A 15604-nucleotide genomic window follows, 5' to 3' on the forward strand; every position below is an offset into this window, starting at 1 on the left:
TCTCACAAATTTTGATATGTTGCGTATTCATTTTAATTCAATATATTGTTGTTTAATATTCCGTGGATTATTTAGAATTCTGTGTGTTCTTTAATTTCCAAGGATCTGGAGAATTTCCTGCTATCTTTCTGATATAGATTCTTAGTTTGATTCCATCATTAGTGAACACACTCTGTATTATTATTTCAATTCTTCAAAATCTGTTCAGGTTTGTTTTATGAACCAGGATATGGCCTGTGCTGTGAATGTTCCATGCATGCTTTAAAAAAATGTGTCTCGGGGCGCCTGGGTGGTTCAGTCAGTTAAGCATCTGCCTTCGACTCAGGTCATGATCTCGGGGTCCTGGGATCGAGCCCCAGGTCAGGCTGCTTCTCCCTCTGCCCCACCCCCCACTCATGTTCTCTGTGTGTGTGTGTGTCTCTCTCAAATAAATAAAATCTTTAAAAAATGAACGTGTTTCTATTGTTATTAGGTTGAGTGTTGTATAAATGTCAGTTCGGTCTTGTTTGGGTGATGGTATTATATAGTTCCTTCTATCATTGTTAATTTTCTGTCTAGTAATTCTATTAATTGTTGAGAGAGAGGTATTAAAGTTTCCAAGTATAAATGTGGACAGGTCTACTTCTCCTTTCTGTTCCTTCAGGTTTGCTTCAGAAAATTGGAAGTTCTGTTGTTTGCTGCATATGTAGACATTTTGGATTGCTACGTCTTGTTGGTGGGTTGAGCCTTTTTACCATTATGTACTCTCCTTTGTTGTCCCTGGTAATTTTCTTTGCTCCAATGTTTATTTTATCTGATATTAATATAACCGCTCTTCTTTTTTCTGATTATTTTGAGAGAGAGAGAGAGCATGAGGGGTTGGGAGGGGCAGAGGAAGAGGGAGATCGAAAATCTTAAGTGGGCTCCACACCTAGCACAAAGCCTGATGAGGGGCTCAGTCTCATGACCCTGAGATCATGACCTGAACCAAAATCAAGAGTCAGATATTTAACCGACTGAGCCACCCAGATGCCCTTTTTTCCTGATTTTTTTTATTGAGATATAATTCACATACCACAGAATTCACCCTTTAAAGTGTTTGATTCAATGGCTTTTAGTACATTCAGAAAGTTGTGCATTGATCACCACTAATTCCTGTTTTTCTGATTATTGTTTAAAAAATGGAAAAACCAAAATTCAACTTTCATTCAGTAAATATCCTTTGGTCCTTATGCAGTTTTGTTGCAGAAAGTGAAGCCCGTGATTTTAGAACAATGATAGCAATTTATCAACCAATCAGTTTTCACACAGTTTCAATAATCGTAGCAATTTCTTTGAACTGCCTGTAGAAATTCTGAAATTGTCATTTCAAAGGACTTGTTCTTTACTTGGCCTGAATGATCTGCCACTTTTAGCATCACTGCAACATAAGGACACTTAGTGATCTGCAACTGTCTGAGCTTACAACCATGCCCAGTTTCAACTGCAAACCTATAAGCTGGTTGGTGACATCAGACTTAGCATATGGCAGTAGCTCTCTAGACCCCTTCATGACAAGTGTCCAAGACTCACACCACCAACTCCTCTTTCAATTCATGTTTATATGGCACATTCTTTTCATCCTTTTACTTTCAACCCACCTATATCATATTTGAAGTGAATTTCTTGTAGACAGCATTTTGTTGGGTCGTGTTTTAAAGCCATTCTGCTGGTCTCTTTTTGTATATTTGTGAATTTAGACCATTTATATTTAATGTGACTATTGATCTTATAGGGCTTAAATTTGCTATTTTTAAAACTTGATTTCTGTTTGTTCCCTCTGTTTATTGTTCCCATTTCCCTGTTTGTGTTTTCCTGTGAGTTTTGTGAATAATTTTAAGAACTTCATTTTACCTGCAGCATTTTAAGGTATTTTTGTTTGTATGCTTATTTTAGTGCTTTCGCAACTAATCGCAATCTACTGGTCTCAACATTTCACTACCTCAAGTGGAAGTATACAAACTTCATGTCCCTTTAGGTTCCTTTATCCTGTCCTCTTTGTAATTCTCTAGTATTTTTTTTTCTATATATGTTGAGAACTACGTCATACAGTGTCATAATTTTTGCCTCAACTATCAAATATAATTCTTTAAACTCAAGAGGATAGTCTGTTAAATTTACTCCTATTCTCTGTTGTTCTTTCTTCATTTGTGATGCTTTGTTTCCTTCTTTTATCATTTCCTTTCTGTTGGAAGAACTTCCTATAGTGGTTCTTTGTACTACAGCAGTTCTGTTAGCAACACATTCTTAGTTTTCCTTCATCTGAGAATGTCTTTATTTCACCTTCATTCCTGAAGGATATTCTCGTGGAATATAGAACTCCGCATTGGCGATTATTTTCTTTCAGCACTTGCAAAGTATTGTGCCACTTCCTCTGGCCTCCATGTTTTCAGATATGAAATCCACTGACATTCAAAGCCTTGTTTCTGTAAGTAATGCATCAGTTCTCTCTAGTTGCTCTCAAGATTTTTTTGTCTTCCCTGAAGTTGGATTATGCTGTATCCTGGTGTAGATTTCTTTGTGTTTCACTCAGCCCCTTGAATTTGTAGGTTTACATCTTTTGCCAAATTTGGGAAATTTTCAGCCATATTTCTTTGAGTACTTTTTTAAGCTTCAATCTCTTGTCCTTCTCTTTTTGGAACTCTGATGAAATGAGAATAGGTCAGTTATTGTAGTACCACAGGTCCCTGAGGCTCTGTTCATCCTTTTTCACTCTATTTTCTCTCTGCTATTCATATTAGATAATTTCTATAGCTGTCTTTTCAGATTCACTAATTCTTTACTCTGTCATCTCTATTCTGCTATTGAACCCATCCAGTGAGGTTTTAAAATTTTGGTTATTGTACTTTACAGTTCTAAAATTTCCATTTGGTTCTTTTTTATATATATATTTCTTTGCCAAGAATTTCTATTTTTTAATTTGTTCCAAGTGTGTTCCTAATGGCTCACGGAAGCATACTGATGAGAGAGGATAATTTCAGAATCTGTGTTGTTTCAGGGTTGGCTTCTGTCACTTACCCTTTCTCATTCAAGTCAAAATTTCCCTGGTTCTTGGTTTGACAAGTGATTTTTTTTAATGGTGTCCTGAATATTTGGGATACATTTGAATCTCTGAATTTTATTTAGATCTTCTCTTTTAGCAGGCCTCCAGCGACACTGCTGGTGGAGGAAGGGATGCACCCCTGGTTACTGCCAGGTGGGGGTGGGACTCTAGAAGTCCTGGCTTCCCGCTAGTCCTCTGCTGACAGGAGGGGGGGGGGGTTGTGTGTGTGGTGCTTCGTTTCTGGCTTCTAGGCTGACCCTTTCCCCTGTCCTTTGGCTAGAGATAATGGGCTTTTCTTGGGGCTTTTTGGTCGGTGACCATTTGCACATCTGGCCTGCTGGCATCTTCGGTGTCTATTCCAGGATATGGGGGAGGCAGAAAGAAAACTGAGGGAACTCACAGGTCTGTTGTCCCTCATTTCCCAAGGTCTGCAGTCAGTCCGCCTTCTTTTCCCCACCCTCCAGAGTCTTATCTTTGCCATATGTATCATGTTTGGGGATTCTAGTGACACTTTGTGGAAGGAATAAGGAGAAATGCATTTGCTCCATCTTATCTGGAACCAGAGTTAGCCCTTCTGGAACTTGGTTTTCATTAGACTAAATTCTACTGAAATCTGACATGGTGGCTCTTTCTCTATGCAAATAACCTGCACTAACAATACTAAAGGTTCATAGAAAGGCCTCGGGGCATTTGTGCAATTAGCTGTTTAATGTGAATCTTGACTGCACACTTTCCATCATCTTGAAAATGCTTCTTCCCCAAACTCTGCATCGCTAGTCCTCTTGAGCTGATGGACAGTTTCACCGCATTAGAAAATAACGTCCAGCTTGGCACAGAGCACAAGAGGAAGGGTCACAGGAAAGCAAGAACCTGGCGGGGGAGCTAGCACAGACATGCCGAGTCGGCCCGCCGTCCTGCGGCTTCCGTACGCTGACACGAGCAGTGTGTCTTAATGAAACAAGAAAACCGTTCAGATGCCCCAGAGGTAGGAAGCTGGGGTTCTTGTCGCTTACAGGCAGCCTCCGCTTTACGAAACAGCCGACCATCGTTGGCTCGTGATTCATTTGGCACATGTGACCCAGAGCGCAGAGCCAAGGAGGGGGGGTTACACGGTCAGTGCCTGAAGGTACGCCCTCGATCCCAGCTCTTCCCCCCACTCGGCCCAGCAGGTCTCAGAACGTTCTGTTCTCCTCACCCGCCCCCCCCCGCACCCCAGCAGCAGTTGCAGAAAGCGCAGTTATCCTGGCAGAGGTGCCCCCATCTTTGTCCCATCTTTATCCTCACCAAATCCCTCTTGGGTCGCATTTTCTCCGGGCCTGTCCTCACAGAGCAGAAATGACAGTCCCTGATTCGGGATGGACTTCCAGCCCCAGAGGATGCAGCTTCGAGAAGGAAGATTATATACAGGCTTCTTGGGGCGCCTGGGGGGCTCAGTCGTTAAGTGTCTGCCTTCGGCTCAGGTCATGATCCCGGGGTCCTGGGATCGAGCCCCGCATCGGGCTCCCTGCTCAGTGGGAAGCCTGCTTCTCCCTCTCCCACTCCCCCTGCTTGTGTTCCCGCTCTCGCCGTGTGTCTGTCAAATAATAAAATCTTAAAAAAAAAATAAATAAATGAAGAGGCCTTCCATTGGCAGAGTGCATCAGGCTTTCTATCTTGGGCTTTCTGTGTTCTGAGGTTCAAACCGTGCTTTGTCCCTTCCCTTCCAGGTCAGCCAGCACGCAGCGGGGCACTCAACATGTCACCCCAGCGCGGGGGAGGCAGAGATGGGGACTCGGCTTGGGGACCACCCGCTGTGCAGCTCTGCGGAGCAGGAATGGCACCAGCTATTAAATGACGGCCGACACATTGGTTGAAAGGAAGTTTCCAGTAAGGAAGTGACAGTACGATGGATCATTAGAGCCGTACAGTAGGAAACGCTTGCGTCCCCAGCCTGCACCTACCTCTGCTGGGCCTGTTCCAACGCGGTGTTCTCAGAACGCAGAGGAGACGCGATCGCGTACCGTGTCCCAGCAGCAGCGGGTGCCTGGACAAATCATCAGTGTGACTGAGGGCCAAGTGCAGTCCCGTGTACCTTGATTACATTACTTAATATTAAATAAGAGGTCTGAGTGCCACTAGTTTAAACCGGACTCGTTCAGCTCTTTTTCAAAGAGCTCCCCCTATACCTGCCCCTAAACCAATTTTTAAGAAGTGATTTCTCTCCCTGGGGTGGGAGAGCCCTAACGAGCTGACACGAATTTTCGCTTGCAAGTTCTTCTGTCTGGTGTTTTTGTAATTATACTATTAAAGGACTCCGGAGTCAATGTTAATGACAAGATTCGTTTTGTTTTGCTAGGATGATTTTTTGATGACGTTCAGTTGCGTGGTTCGGGGAAAAGCCAGTCTGCCTACAAAGGAATTCATGAAGACGATCAAGGAAACTGTATTGAGTTCAAGAATCTTAGCAACTATCCAACACTCAAAGTCTGTTCACCACTGTTGTAGGCCAGAAGTTACCACACAGACCAGATTTAAAGTGTTTCTCTTAATCCCAAGGCACATTTAAATAATCTCAGAAGTCTGCTACTGTGATTTTTAGACCCTATTTTGAAACTCAAGTTTTTCAAGCACCTAAAGCAGGGTTTGGCAAAATCCTTTGCTGTAGAAAGTCAGATGGTCCAGGCTTTATGCGCACATTGCTGCTCACTCCTGTCACAACTACTCAGCTCTGCACGAAAGCTGTCGCAGACATTATGCAAATGAAGGAGCCTAGTGTATTCCAATAAAACTTTATTTACAAAAATAGGTGCTGGGCCGGGCGCCTGGGTGGCTCAGTTGGTTAAGCGACTGCCTTCGGCTCAGGTCATGATCCCGGAGTCCTGGGATCGAGTCCCACATTGGGCTCCCGGCTCAGCAGGGAGCCTTCTTCTCCCTCTGACCCTCTCCCCTCTCATGCTGTTTCTCTCTTTCTCTGTCAAATAAATAAATAAAATCTTAAAAAAAAAAAAAAAAAAAATAGGTGCTGGGCCGGATTTGGTCTGGAGGGGCTAGCTAGCCTTAATTTTTGTGGGTCCTGGATCTAGGGGAGCTGGAGAGCAATAGTTTCCACCCAGAGAAAAAACCTCCCAGTGAGGGAAAGAAACAGACTAAGAAAAGGATCGCACTGCATTCTTCCTACTAACAAACAGACGATATTTTAAAATGCAAAAGAAGATTAGCTCAGCCAGTTAATCTTTTTATTTTGAGTTTTGTAAAAAAAAAAAAAAAAAAAAAAAGCTTTGGGAAGAAATGTGTTAAATATCAGTCAACGGCAGGAAAACATGTAGCTAGCTTTACAATATCAATCTAAACATATACACAAAGGCGAACATGAAGTAAAATGCTAGGGTAAGGTAGCACTTTGGGGGCCTAACTGCAGTTTTCCTTAAGGGCACATAAAGGTTGCTGATAACTCCAAGTCTTCACTTTTTCACAGTTCAACATACTTTTATTTCATATAACGTGTTTATTTATATAACATACTATAATGTTAACTTTATAAAACCACCGGTTTGCTACTGATGAATGGACATAGAAGACAAAATTCTCCCCAATTACATTATGTGAGCTCTCTGTAAAACGTTCCCCAGAAGGGCATATCATCCCAGGTTAAATTCATCCTATCCTATTTTTAAAAATTGCTTTTTACCTATTAAATGGATCTTGGTGGCCTCTTCCCATTTAATCATGTTATGGGACAGAGTGAAACTTCCTAAGAAGGACCAGATGCAGTTTATGTAAAAAATCAAAAGTCAACCTACGAGGAGGTGGTCCGGCTCTGAAGTCGCGCTTTGAACAAGTGATTTCAGCGATAAGTCCCAAATCCCCAGACGTGACCCCCCACACACACCCGGAAATCATTCCTCTGCTTCCCCAAAGCCCACCCCCAAATGTCCAAGTGCTGGGACAGTCACCCAAGAGCCGGGACAGTCACCCAAGAGCCCTGGGGCCTGTCTTTCAGTGCTTTGGACAGCACATGTAGAGTTCTTCGTGCTGTCCAAAAGCCCCTGCGGTCTGAGTTCCTCCCGCATCCACCAGCCCCTGGAAGTTTCTCCTGACCCTGACACGGGGCAATTCCCTTAACCCTTTCTAAAAGGCGGCCGTCCTGAAGAGAAGGAGGCCTCTCTCCGGGGCTCTCCTGTGCATTTCAGGGCTTTTCAGAACGCGGCCGGACAGGCAGACCTTCCTTATCTTCTCCCAGGCTCGTGTGGCAGACGACCGGCAGCCCGCGTGTTCCGTGTGGGCCCTGGTTCTACCCCGCCTTACAAAAATAAAACTAACATCAAAAACTTTGGTTTTGCTCTTTACGAGTTCTGCTCGCACTGCGTGACGAGACATGTTTGTTCGTTTAAAAACAAAAACACACACCAAAAGCCCTACTTATGAAAATTAAAACTGGGTAAAAGGGGTTGATTTCTAGGTCTGGTTTTGAAAAGATTGTCAAAGAGCCTATTTGCTTTTCCTAGAGACTAGCATCGCTTTCTGGAGTGTTCCTCTGTATACTGTCCTTACTGGGTTTTAGAAAGGCGGAAGGTCTCTTCAAGGTACCAGAGTGAAAGCAGCATTCAGATGGGTTGCTCCTAAGTCTGGGCCACTAGATTTCCTTCAGCTTCACTGTAGCCGAGTACAGCATCTGACACGTGAGGAAAGACCAACAGAAGACACCAGAACTCAGTGGTACCGCTTTGATGCACGTGGACAGACGCACTCCTACACGAACTCATCTACAGAATCAGCATCGAGAGGCGGGCGTGAAACTCGTCAAGTTCCCCATTTCTGAAGTGGACTAAGAAGTCACATACTTACTGAATCAGCAAGCTGACTTTCCAGAAGCCCTCGTTCCAGATGACATCTTACAACAGATGGGCAAAGCAGCTTGGTGGTGCACCTCTGAGAACTCACAACGGGTACCAAGCTAGGGGCCCGAGGGGATGAGTCTTCCCTCTGTTGAGCTGCTCGGTGGCCTCGCCCGCCGCCAGTCTCCCCTCAGTGCATCAGTGCCGTTTCCACGTTTGGAAATGGTTCTGTTCATATTAAGGTACCTGACACGGTGACATGGACTTCCCCTGCGGGCAAAGAGAAGGAGAGAGAGACCTGGGGGGCAGGGGGGTAGGGAATGTGTGTGTCATGAAACAGCTCTCTAGTCTGGAAGGAAATCGCCCTCGACTGACATGTTCGTGGACAGCTGAGAGAACCTTTTTCATGTTTTCTAAAGAGACTTCATTTGTCCCCCAAACCACGGAGGACATTTTCAGGTCTAGAGAGCACAGCCTGAAAGCTCCTTGCTGTTTGCCTGATGAGACATTTGCTGTCGCAGTGTGGGTTTTGGGCTGCAAGGCGTCGGGGCTGGTTTGGCCGCCCCAGGGAGTACCCTGGATGGGCAGAGGTCATGGAATCGCATCTGCCCTCTTCCTCTATTTGCAGCCTCATTTCAGTGGCGCAGATTTCCTTCTCCAGGAGACAAAGTTCAGGTCTCCTTGTAGTCCCCAAAGAGAATATGAAAAGGCACGGCTGGAGTCCGCACCGCCCCGCTGCCGGCCCCACGCAGAAGTCTGCCGACACCACTGTCTCGTGACCTTGAAGTGGTCATGGGCTACCCCTTACCCCGAGGCCTCTACTCTGGGCATTAAATGGGCCCACCCCTCTCCTGAGGAGTCCAGCAGGGATTTGGGCCTGGGGACAAGCTAAGTGTGACAAGAAAGCAAGCTGACTGGACTGCAAAGGGGACTCCGTTTAATCCCAGGTTATACTGAAAAGACAGCTTCTCCAAAGCCTTCACACTTGATAGTCAGCTACTCTGTTAAGACCCAACCCCTTTCTTTCCACGAAAGGGGGCAAAGAGGACAGTTTTTAACCCCTCGCCCCGCAACAACCCAATCCATCCACTCAAGTCACCCGTCTCTCCCTTTCCTGCATGAAGGTGTTCAAATGTGACGTTTTTGGTTGTACTTTACGGAGTATGTTCTAGAGTTCTGCAAAGATGATGTGCATGAAACTCTTTCACAGCTGTCCGGGCTGTATTGATTGATCAACACTCGGTTTGTTCCAGAGGACTAGCAATGAAAGGAAACTTAGTTTGCTAGGCCATTCTTTAAGGTTCCAAACAGGGTCCGCTGCAAGTTCTGGACTAAAAGGCTCTCAAGCCTGGCTGCCCACTAGAATCCCTGAAGATCCACAACAGAGCATGGAAGCCAGGCCCCACTCCAAACCTACTGGGTATGAATCTCTGAGCACAGGGCCCTTGCACTGATATTTAAAAGAAAAAAAAAAAAAAAACTAGCCAGAGAATCCTACTGTGCAGCCAGGGTTGAGAACCTATGCTCTAGAACATCCAGCTCCGAACCCTCATCCCCCCCACCCAACCCGGAACGGGTATGTTTAAGAGGTTAAATTGGATGCACTCAGCAGTTTCAATCTGATTTATGCCAGACTGACAGCAAAGAGCCTTGAGTTAGATGGTTTGGCAGCTTTGTGACACCTACTTTTCCCCTCTCAGCATAGGCATAAAGCTTCTAGAAGGTGGAAGCATTTCGATGAACAGACTCCTTTCCTGGGACCCCCTGGTAAGGTCAGGATTATTCTCCGTATCTTGCAAACAAAAATTAGGACCACAGGTCGTGACTTACTCCGACCCACTGAATAAAAAAATCCAACCAAATAACTACAACCCTAGCAAAATTTTGATCTTGGCAAATCTCCATTTACTTAGATTTAAGTAGGTCCAAATAAAACTTTTGCGGTCAAGACTACAAGACCCTTTTGGGAGAAAACACAACGATCTATGGATTGACTTAGGACGAGGCTGGAGAACTCTGGTTATTTTTCCTCCTCATGAGGGTAATTTCTTATTAATTTGCTGAAAGCTTCCTGGAAAACCAAAATGACAACAAAGCCTTGACTTGAATGAAGAGAGGGTGGGTCCTACCCGGTTGGCTCTTTTCAAGAACCCTGTCAGGGTTTTTCTGTTAGCTTCTTCCCTCCAAAATGAAGTAAGTAAGCAACATAAGAGGTAAGCAAGGCTTTATAAAGACCCAGCCAAGGAGCTGACCAGCCTATCCCTCCACCTCTGCAAATAACAGACACACACAAAAGCCTCCTCACCTTTCGAGTTTATAGGCATGACTGGTCGTTACTGAGATTAACTCTACTGAATAAAACCTGTGCTGGTTCTGGGCACATCTGCCAAGCCTGAGAGCCGCTCTCTGCACTCTGACCCCACGACATAATGACCTCCCGTCCAGGGGCTCTCTAAAAAAAGCTGTTTCTCTGGCTCTGGCTCAGAAGTTTTCATAAGTCCTTCACCAGCCTAGGGAATTCGGAGGCTCATGGGGTTAGATGGGTGGTTTAGCTCATTTACAGAGCCCACGGATGCCCATGATAAAATCAAAATGGACTTTAGGGTACATAGAAAGGAAAGAGGGGAATAAAAATCATTTAATTATATTATCTCGAACCATACAAAACTGCCATTTCTGTTTTTGAAAGCTGGTTCAATATCGGCAATTTCATATGGCTCAACTTAATTTTTGCCTGTTTTGCACAAATTATCAATTCAAAAAGCAAAGTGTAATGTCTTATCTAAATATTAACCATTAAAAATGTGAGTTAAACAGATTAAATGGCTGGTTTCATTATGGGTGTACTCGACTGGGCCACTATTCTGTCTGCCACAAGAAGAAAAATGCCCACATTTTATGAAAGCATTTTTTTTTTTAGAGATTGGGTTTTCAAATACACCAGCACTGAAGCATAGAGACACAGGGAGAATCTCAAACTTGGTTTCCAAGAGCTCTCTCAGTATTTTAGCTACCGCAGGCGTGGGCAGTTAGAAGAGCTCACCCAGAGAACCCCAACTCAGAACCTACATTTCAAACCATGCTCACATGTTAGGCTGGTACAAGCCTCCCCAGATACCAAGAAAATGACCCTTCTCTACATGGCACTCAGTGTTAAGACATCTGGATTCTTAATCTTACAGCAGACGGAACTGTCCACTGGACTGAATAATGCTCAATTTTCCATTGACTTGCCTCTCATGCCTCACCCGGCCACGGAAATCTCATGCATTTAGTAGCTCAAAGTTTGGACTTCTACTCGGTCTTTAGAACAGTATCTTGTGTTTTGTGGTTAATTTTTTTGCAGTGTGGGTTTTTTTTCCCCCTCTGAACACTAGCCTATTGCCTTCTAGGCTCCTTGCTGCTCTCTCGTCCCCAGATAGAAGCATCCCACAAATTTTGGTGTTATTCCTAAACCCCGCAGTAGGTATCTCCGTGGTAGCCCTGAAGAACTGACTGATTTTTGTCATCAGTCTCTAAACAGTTTCTCCTATCCTCGGATTAATTTTAAAAACCCAACAGTAAAACACGATTTTGCTTTTGGTTTTAAACATTTCAGTAGCTCCTTCTTTCTGGAGATTTCCAGAGAAGGAATTCTAATTCTTTCCCCATGTTGAAATGCTCATGGATAGAGTTCCGATCTTCAATCAGGAAACCCAGGTAGTGCACAAAGTCCAGAAGCCTGATCATGTCAGATGATGGTCCTGCAGCCCTCGGTGCGAGGGCCTCGGCGCTCAGACTGCTTCCTCCTGAGTTCTGTCCCCGTGACCACGGGCTTCCCATCATTTTCGGAGGTCCAATCTCAGCTGCCTGCCTTCGGGATCCTTCGTCTGGCCTGCTCTCCCCGCCCCCACCTCGCTATTCCTGCGGCCAGCTAGGTTTGCACTGCTGTGTACGGACCTGAAACCTCTCCTGGGGGGGCCTCCCCACACCTGCCGCAGCTTGCTCGGACTCTGCAGGTGAATGAGTCAGACCGTTAAAGCATGCTATTTGTTTGTTTGACTCTGAACAGCACTACTATGTGAAAAAGTGGGAATACGTCTGCGTTTGTCTTGATTGAGAGACACTTAAGCCCCACCCTCTGCCTCTTGGGTTAAACTTTAAATGTTAAGAGAGCTTCAGACCTCAATAAAACAGAAGCATTAGTTCCACTCAGTCAGTGCCCCGAGTTGGACAAGCCTGGGGCTTGCAGCCGTCCTCACTGCACCCCCATCTCGGCAGGCTGGGGCTGGGTGGGGGGGACGCGACAAGTCACGCATTATCCTCCAGGGGGAACACTAGGCGCGTGCCCCGGCTCGACACCGGCTGGTCCCCTGCTCCCAGGGCTCGGTCCAGCACCTCCTCCGAGCTGCTCTTGGTTCTCCGGCTGCCCTCGAGGCTCGTGGAGGCTGTGTGGGAGCCTGAGGAGCCGTTCGCAGTCACTGTGCTGTCCCCGTAGGTCAGGGTGAGGTCGCCCTCGGTCAGGATGAAATCCGAGTCTTCCTCTCTCAGCGGCTCTTGGTTCTGAAAAGTGCAACGAACGACAGCGGCAAATGGGAGACTGATCTCCTCTAGGCTGGGAGCCAAGCCCAACCTCAACTGCTCACCTGAAAACTGGGGCCCGTGAAACCCGCCTGCCTTGAGCCTCCAGCGTGGATACTGGATGCCAAGTGTCCAGGGCTATTCAAGGGAAGGCACCGTTGCCCGAAGCAAGGCTTCGAGGCCCAGGAAGCAGTTCTGATTTTAAATGCCTGACGGCTCGGGGTCAGTGACAAAAGGGAAGAAAGGGAGGCCAGCCTGGGCCTTCAGCTTCCCAACCCTCAAAAGAAGGAGGGGGAAGGTCACTGGGCAAACATGCAAAGAGGTTTCTCGGGCCCCTCTCTTTTCGGGGCAGCTCTTCTGAGAGGGCCTCCCGCCCCACAAGAACCACCCTAAACCCACCCGGTTTGCATCTGAACTACTCTTTATCCTAGTCAGCAACGGAGGGACAGGGGACGCATAATTAGGATTGCCTTCCTGTCCCCACGGAAGGACCCCGACGGGAAGCCCTCTGGTAGATGCAGTGAGACATCGAGAGGGAAGGGGCACCTTCTCGACCACGTGTTTCGGGCCCGCCAGGGCGGTCACAGGAGCTGGCGACTCACCCTCCCCCCTCCCTTCTCCTGGGTCCGAGGAGGAGGCCTGAGCGCAGAGAACCTGTGGAATGTGCCCCAGGCGGCCCAGCTGGTAGGAAGCAGAGGTGGGGTGTCTGCTGCCTCCGGACTGGTTCGGCCCACAGGAGGATGTGAACACTCCCCGGGTCAGGGAGAGGACCGGCCGGCAGCTCATGCTAAGCTGCAGCTGCAGCAGAGCGGACTGAGCAGGGCCAGGCAGGGCGGGAGCCGAGCAGCAGCCTCTCGAAACTTCCAGACCGCGGGGAGAGCTCGGGAAGCAGCGCGGGGTCAGACACAACCCTTCACCCTCTAATGGGTTTCACCAGCAAAACAAGGGGCGCTTGGCTCCCCTCCTGCCCCCACAGCACGTCTGTCAGGCACGGTTCCAGAGTGCTCCGGCTAAAGTGCTCTTGCTCTCCTATTGCCCATCTGGTCTTCAAAGTGCTTCTGGAGTCCTGCATTGTCTATGCGGCAGGGTGTCCTCGGTGCGGGGCACGGAACCCGCCTCCCCGACAGCCTCCTACCCCCCCCCCCGCAACCCCCACCCCCAGTCACGCTGTCCAAGGCCACGGGCAGATTCTCCCTGGCATGCCTGCACCCCCCTCTAGGTGAGAAACCAGCAAAGCACGGTGGCCGCCTCCTCTTCCTGGTGCCCTTCCCTGAGGGGCTTAAGCCACAGCAGGTGCTAGAGGAAGGCCTGTTCAGCGCCCAAGGAGGACGCGTGGGTCCGCCGACCTCCTCCTCCCGTCCCAGCCTGTCTGTGTGCGCTCACTGGTGACAAGCTCAAGCCTGCTTTCTGCATCACTCCTCAGTGATGTCGACTTCTCCACGCTCCAGAGCATGACTCCTCTTAACCCAGCACTCGGGCTTTTTTTTTTTTTTGACAGGCGAGCACGCAACTCTTGTTGCTTGCGGCCTCAAATCCTCACTGGAATGAGGCAGCGTGGAAATGTGCAACCGAGTAAGAATCCTCTACTCAGGCAGAGCGTAATTCCAAAACTCACTCCAAACTCCCCAAATTCCTCCTCACCATCAGTATTTAGAAAGTCCCGAGGCTCCATCTGTCCCGCGATCGTTTTCCTAACAACAAATGAGATCATGTTCCCTGTTTTAGCACGTTCCATTTCTCCTGTGCCTGCGAGCGCTAAGTAATAATGTCAAAATACCGCAGCCAGGGTTCTTAGTTCCCCCTTTTCAGGGGGAGACTCTCCTGGCACGCATTATACTCTTTCGAGGACAGAGAGGAATGTGAAGCAACTGCTTGGAGGGAAATGCTGCAAATGTAGCCACGCCCCCTACTGCAGCCCAGTTGAGGCCCCCCCCCATCTCCCACCTTCCCCCCTACACCAGCCCGTGTGTGGCCCACGCTGGCTGACCCGAGGCAGTGGGAAGCAGGGCTCAAATTCACCGACAGGAGAAGGCAAGATTGGATGTTGACCCATTCCATTACGAAACTCACAAGCCCGGACAAATAGTACCCGAAACAAGGACATGGTAAAACCCAGTGGACAGGGATTTCCAAATCAGAGCTTAATGAACGTGATACGCAGATGATGAAACCGACCCACTTCCTCGAATTCTAGATGATAGGATTGACAAAAGTTTTGTTAAGCTGGAGGTTTGTAAAATTATGCAACCAGCTGTCCCCTGAAGGCTGCCGTGAAGATGCTGTTGAATAACCCTGCAAACGTGTGTTGCAGGAATGTGCCCATTTTAAACAACCAGAGGTCACTTTCATGAACGGAAGAACCCTGTTTTCTAGGTGGATATCCAACCTGAGTGGTTTAGAGTTAGTGCAAAGAGTGAATAAGGAACATCTTCAACATGGCCCAACTAAACCAAAAGTACAAACGCCCTCTAGGTGATGGGTGAGAACCACAGAGTGTCGAACAGCCACGCGAGAGCGGCCCGGCCCGAGACCCTCACTGGGCTCCAAACCCCACCGGGGGCCCCTCCGCTCTCTCACCTTGGGCTTCCTCAATTAATTTTTCAAAGACTCTATGCTCCCACTCTCTCAACAATTGCAAGCCTCACTGTGTCTGCAGCTGACTGAGACCCTGGTCAGGACCCCAGCCCAAAGTGACAGTGGACAGATTCTTGCTTCTTGACCAAGTCGTCCCATCTCTGATGAGGCTGTTCCTTAGCATGCCAGACCCCAGCGCCCCCCGCCCAGCCATGCCCCCTGCCCCTCTGTACCACCTGAACGCAAACAATCGTTCCCAAGGCCGCTGCCCCGCCCCGTTAGAACTGACCTGGTCAGGGGCCGTCTCTCCCAGCTCCGGCCTTTGCATTCTGCTTTCTCAACGCTAATCAAGTCAATTGCAGGTTATTTGCGAATTCTCTGAAACCTGCATTAGGGTCTCAGCTCTGCCAATTACTAATCCTAGGACCTTGGCACTTTCTTCCTCTGTAACCCGGCAGTAGCTGCTTATTTACAGTATGGCCAAGAGAATAAACTTGGCCTTTGTGAGCTGTAAAGCTCTACACAAATTTAAGGAGTTCTTCTCTCCTAGGGTATAATGGTTGTGTTCGTGACCGGATGATGAGGGTGGCAGAGT

General features: G+C 47.5%; 2 protein-coding genes and 1 pseudogene across 4 annotated transcripts in view; 1 reads left to right on the plus strand and 2 right to left on the minus strand.

Moving 5' to 3' along the window:
• Nucleotides 1–15604, plus strand: part of CHST7 (carbohydrate sulfotransferase 7) — a 51958-nt gene that overhangs the window by 20201 nt on the left and 16153 nt on the right. Inside the window, exon 2 of one of the 2 annotated variants that reach the window (XM_032426454.1) lies at nt 4768–5846. The exons of the other annotated variant lie outside the window; for it this stretch is intronic. The gene's annotated coding sequence lies outside the window, so the exon portion shown is untranslated. Of the gene's footprint in view, nt 1–4767; nt 5847–15604 lie in introns of those variants that run through there. 2 annotated transcript variants of the gene reach the window in all.
• Nucleotides 1197–1515, minus strand: LOC116645962 (annotated as a pseudogene).
• The window catches only part of SLC9A7 (solute carrier family 9 member A7), a 132008-nt gene continuing 122689 nt past the window's right edge, over nt 6286–15604 (minus strand). For both annotated transcript variants that reach the window (XM_032426452.1, XM_032426453.1), the window contains one exon: nt 6286–12417. In XM_032426452.1, the coding sequence (XP_032282343.1) occupies nt 12166–12417 (252 nt within the window). In that variant the 3' untranslated portion in view covers nt 6286–12165. The remainder of the gene's footprint in view (nt 12418–15604) is intronic.

The sequence above is a fragment of the Phoca vitulina genome, unplaced genomic scaffold (assembly GCF_004348235.1).
Source record: "Phoca vitulina isolate PV1807 unplaced genomic scaffold, GSC_HSeal_1.0 scaffold35, whole genome shotgun sequence".
Taxonomy (NCBI): domain Eukaryota; kingdom Metazoa; phylum Chordata; class Mammalia; order Carnivora; family Phocidae; genus Phoca; species Phoca vitulina.